The sequence below is a fragment of the Impatiens glandulifera genome, unplaced genomic scaffold, assembly GCF_907164915.1.
Source record: "Impatiens glandulifera unplaced genomic scaffold, dImpGla2.1, whole genome shotgun sequence".
Classification (NCBI taxonomy): domain Eukaryota; kingdom Viridiplantae; phylum Streptophyta; class Magnoliopsida; order Ericales; family Balsaminaceae; genus Impatiens; species Impatiens glandulifera.
In genome coordinates, this window is record NW_025919457.1 from 293,233 (window position 1) to 298,824 (window position 5,592).

General features: G+C 21.6%; 1 protein-coding gene across 2 annotated transcripts; it reads right to left on the reverse strand.

Annotated features, from left to right (window-relative positions):
- Positions 1 to 1,501: 1,501 nt before the first annotated feature.
- Positions 1,502 to 2,511, reverse strand: LOC124917995 (acyl-acyl carrier protein thioesterase ATL3, chloroplastic-like). Of its 2 annotated transcripts, none has more exons than XM_047458263.1 (5): positions 2,276 to 2,511; positions 2,098 to 2,198; positions 1,900 to 1,982; positions 1,730 to 1,825; positions 1,502 to 1,646 (listed from the first exon to the last, which is right to left on the reverse strand). In XM_047458263.1, the coding sequence occupies exons 1-5, from the start codon at positions 2,491 to 2,493 to the stop codon at positions 1,521 to 1,523; spliced, it is 624 nt and encodes a 207-aa protein (XP_047314219.1). In that variant the 5' UTR covers positions 2,494 to 2,511; the 3' UTR covers positions 1,502 to 1,520. The 2 variants fall into 2 exon arrangements, with proteins under 2 accessions (XP_047314219.1, XP_047314218.1); XM_047458262.1 differs by having other exon boundaries at positions 1,900 to 2,009.
- Between the last annotated feature and the right edge of the window lie 3,081 nt (positions 2,512 to 5,592).

Below are 5,592 nucleotides of genomic sequence, written 5' to 3' on the forward strand. Positions count from 1 at the left end.
TTAGTTTATTAAGAATTGATCATATAATTAATGCTTGTTTTGGTTTAGGGTATATATATAGGAAATCATTTGAAATTGAATTCAATTGAATTACAATATTAGTTTTTGAAATAATGCGCAGATCGTTGAAAATATTATGCAAAATTTAAAAATATATTATATAGAGTTATGTAAATTGTGCCTTTCAAATAATACAAATAAAGTTGTATAAGTTATTATGAATAGTAATGCAAAGTTGTGAATAAAGTAATGGTAGAAATAATTGTATTATTATCAATAATATAATTTTAGTTGTGACAATGCGAAAAATATTGCAGATTAATTACATAAGTATAATGCAAATGATAATGCTATAATATACGAAAACAACATAAATTGAATAATTTAAATCGAATTTTAAAATAAATAATGCAAATCGAATTGCAGACATATTTGTAATTGATTATACAAATTATAAATATATATATATATATATATATATATATATATATATATATATATTGCGAAGAGTATTACATTATGAAATTTATTAAGTTTTTGCAAAGAATATTGTATTATGTAATTATAAGTTAATTTAGTTTTTGTTGAAGGTACGTTTTATATAGATAGGATAGGTATTGTAATTTTTTTTTAATATATGTTTCATATAGATATTGTAGGTATTGCAGTTTTTTTGTTGAATATAATTTTTTTAGAAGGAAAAAAAGTTTATTGCTTAATTTTCGTATATTCGTTATATTGAATATTGCGAAAGATATTGCAGTTCAAAATTTTATAAGTTATTGTAGTTTAGGTTGAATATATTTTTATTATTTAATAGATTAATTTTATTGGAATTTCTATTGTAAAACAACATATTTATTAATAAAACATATATTGCAAAACCTATAACAAATATATATTAACCATGGATTTAATAGAAATGATGTTGAAACAATTATTGTAAACACTAATATAAATCTATAACTAGGTATTTACAATGCTAGAGATTTACAAATTTAGTTATAAAATTTCAAACTAATGCTAAGAAAATTGCTAAAGTCAGTTCTTAATGTAAAAAAATATTGTTAAGCACTATTGTAAATTGACATATTTTTGTAGTGTTAATAAGGTATTCCAAAGAATATTGTATTACCTAATTTTATAAGGTATTACAGTTTTTGTTTGAATAAACGTTTTATATAGATAGTGTAGGTATTGTAGTTTTTGTTGAATATATACTTTAATTAATACAAAAATGTAAAGTTTATTGCTTCATTTTCATATATTCGTTATATTAAATATTGCGAAATATATTATAGTACCTAGTTTTATATGTTATTGCAGTTTATGTTGAATATATTTTTATTATTTAATAAATTTATCTTTTTGTAATTTTTATTGTAAAACAATGGATTTAAAACATATATTGTTAAAACTTATTACAAATATATATTAACCATGGTGAGTTACATTTAAAATAAAAATGATTTTTTGCATTACATATAATAGCATACCTCCTCTATATGCAACTCATAAATTTAGTAATTGGATTGATCCTCTTGTTGAATAATCTTGACAAACTTGGACATCAAATCTGCTGGTAACCGGATAGGGCGATAGTTCTTGTTGAGCAAAACTACGACCACTTTTGCTTCGAGAATAGGCTTTGTTTTACCAAAAAAAATTAAAAATATTAAGCATGATTCATGTTACTTAACAAAAGATGTTAATCTGGAAGAAATTAAACCTCATTATCTAGCAACTTAAAGATGGACTGTTCAATGTATAATCGAGTTGCTGATGAATTTGATATTCTCATCTTCATAACAAACCTGTCTCCACTCTAGATAAGATATTGATTGAGGGTCATTCAGATTACTAATCAATTTTCAAAAAAAAAAACATCATAGTTCTTACTCTTAGTGGATTGAGGAATTTTAGTGTCACCTCAGACAAAGCTAGGGCCTCGCCTCTATTAGCAACATCATTTGGGTTTATTCCTATCAGATCCAGCAATTCGTGTTGTCCTTTAGAAGAAGGGAATAACAGAGCATTTACATATATACTTGAAAACACAGCAATATCTAATTAGATTGATTGAATAATGATAGTTACCATGTTGACAATAACTTGAATAAACTGAATTGTTTACGACACCAAATTGATTGAGTTCGTAGTCTCGCACTTGCAGCTCAATTTCATGGAACACATGCATACTGAAAACCCTTTCTTTTAGGTAAATTGCAGAAGAAAAAAACGAAAGCTAATTACTTTAGGAAGAAAGTACAAGTACCTTTGACCCTTCTTGAACTCTACAGCTAGATTGTTACTACAGCAGACTGGAGGAAGAAAGGGCCGGACAACTTTCCGGGATAACGGCGACGGGATGTGGTTGGGAGGTACCGACGGATTGGGATTTCCAAAAGGACGGCGGTCACCGATCAACCACTTTGCCTTCGAAGATGAACTTGGAACTGTCACCGGCAGAGCGAAGAGAAGACTTTGTGACATGTTTCTTCTTCCTTTGATCTGTGAATTGTGATTGCGGGAAACCGGAGAAGAGGGATTGGGTTGGGTTGTTGGATGTTTCCGTTCAAACTCTAATGTCGGGTTAACGGGTGGGTCCTTTGACTCTTTCTCGGTGGTTTCAATTCTACAAATAATCTTTTACAATGGTCTGTACAAATAATAGTCATGTCATTTTATAGCCATTTTTTTAGATGAGGGTTAAGTTTAAGTGGTGAACAGGGTTATAACGAATTTTTTGCATCCATATCTTAAACGTAAATTATAACAAAATTTGTGGTATACCATTTTTTTTATCCATTCTTAAACTATACTAATTTTTTGGTATACCATTTTTTATCCTATAACGACATTTTGAAAAATTCATGTTCAAATATACCAATGCATTCCATATTTTCAATTATTTTAGTTAAGATATATATTTTTTGATAAACTAAAAATATCGATAATTTTTCACCATAAATCAAGTTAACGTTAACCAATAAATTAGTCAATTTCGAAAAAATTATATGAAATTATTTAAAAAATAGTTATAAAATTCACTAGTTTCTGTAGGTGTGTTTGAAATTGAAATTAGTGCTAATTTCAATTTTTAGGTTTATATATTTTTAATTGTGTAAATATAAATTCACTAGTTTCTGTAGGTGTGTTTGAAATTGAAATTAGTGCTAATTTCAATTTTTAGGTTTATAGACATTGAAGATTATGAATTAATATTAAAATTTTAGTGAAATTCAAATCAACATAAAGGTAATTTAGTGGTAAGGGTCGATTTAAGAGATCAAAATGTCACATATTTGATTCTATCTGATAATGTATTGAGTTTAAGCAAGGGACCATAACTGTGGGTGTCATTATAGTTTTTCTTTAATTAAAAAAAAAACATAATTTTACTGATCTTAATCTCACGTTTTTTAATTTACAATTACAATTTTAATATTTACTTTTTTTTCAATGCTTTCAAACCAAATATTTTATTATTTTATTATTTAAAATACAATTAAGAGGTTGTATCAAAGCTTTTTATTTTTTTAATTTAAAAAGTTAATAAATAGAACCGATATTTTTTAATTTAGTAAGTTAACTTTTGAACCGATTTTATTTTGATAATTTAGAAAGTTAATATTCAAATTGACATTTTTTTTAACTTAGAAAGTTAAAATGTAGAAAATATATATATATTTTTTAATTTAAAAAGTTAAATTTCGAACCAATATTTTTTTTTTCAGATCGAATCATTGGACAAAACTTTTTAATACGTGTACTATCATAATAAATTCATTTTAAATTGTACTATAATATATTTTAATAATATATAATATATATTTTAATTATTTTTATAATATTTTTTTTCAAACATAATAATTAATAATTAGAATTGAAATCATAAAATGATAAATTAATTGTCAATGTAGATCCACCCTATCATGGTTAGAATACCCTAACCCTAGACAACTAATGTATAATTTAGCCTTATTCTAAGACCGAATCTAATCATACTCCACTTTGTTATCAAATTTCAATTTATTATAATAAATTATGTTTATATGAAATAAAAATATATTTTATGAGAATACAGGATCAAACAAGATCTTTAAATTATAAAGGGGTGGTACTTATATCAGATATGTAGATCTGGAGTTGGGTCCCGTTTGTACAACCACGTTAACAAACCAAATGCAAAGCATTTAAGTTAACAAAAAAAAAATGAAAGGCATTTAGATCAATATTTGAATGTGAGTTATATCCGGTCAATATATATAAGAAGAAGAAAGTGTTCACATTAACTTGATTAATTTGGATATTTAGACAAAATGGATACTTAATTAATAATTTTATCATAAATCTCATCTATAATAATGTGTATTAATATAGGTATATACCAAAAGTCTTTTATTTAGTTATTATTTTTTATTTTAAATTTAAAAAATAATATATGAAAATTAATTTAATTTTTTTTAACTCTATTATATATTTTTTAATAAATAATTATACATATATAATTCTTTTATATTAACTTTTTTATAATATATATATATTTAACAACAAATTTTAATTAAAAAATTATTATTATTTATCGCATTTTTATATTAAGCAATGTCTAATTAATTATCTAAAATTTTATAAAAAAAGTCATTTAATTATTAACTCTATTTTATAATTTTTAATAAATAATTATATATATATATATAATTCTATTTGTATTAATTATTTTATAATCTACATAATTATATATCATATATAATATTTAAATAAAAAATATATTTTTTTATTATTTGTCATATTTTTATATTAATACTTTTCAATTCACTCTATATTTATTAAATCCATTATTATTTTAACTTTTATATTTTTTCTTCAAAATATAATTTTTTTATTAAATAGTTATATATATATATATATATATATATATATATATATATATATATATATATATATATAATTCTATTTATATTAATTATTTTATAATCTATATATATAGAAACTAATTTAAATAAAAATATTTTTTATTATTATTTATCACATTTTTATATTAATTAATGCATAGTTAGTTATCCAAAATTTTATAAAAAAAAGTATTTATCTTTTTAACTCTACTTCATATTTTTTTAAATAAATAGTATATGTATTAATTATTTTATAATTTATATAATTATATATATAACAAACTATTTAAATAAAAATATATTTTTTTATTATTAGCCACATTTTTATATTACTATTTTTATTTTTCTATATTTATTAGTTACATTATTATTTTAACTCTCTTTTTTTAATTTTTATATTTTCTCAAAATATTATTTTTTTAATAAATAGTTATATATATATATATATATATATATATCGATAATTTATTTAAAACTTAATTTACGATATAATTAAATAAAATAAATTAATTTTTTTTACTATTTGTCTAAATTTTATACTAAAATATAGTAATAGATTATTAATAAAAAAAATGAAATGTTAATTTTGGAAAAAGAAATTCAAAATTTTTAAATATATATATATATATATATATATATAATAAAGTTTAAATTTTTAAATGATTGGATATTTGGATGAAGATATGTGGTTAATTTG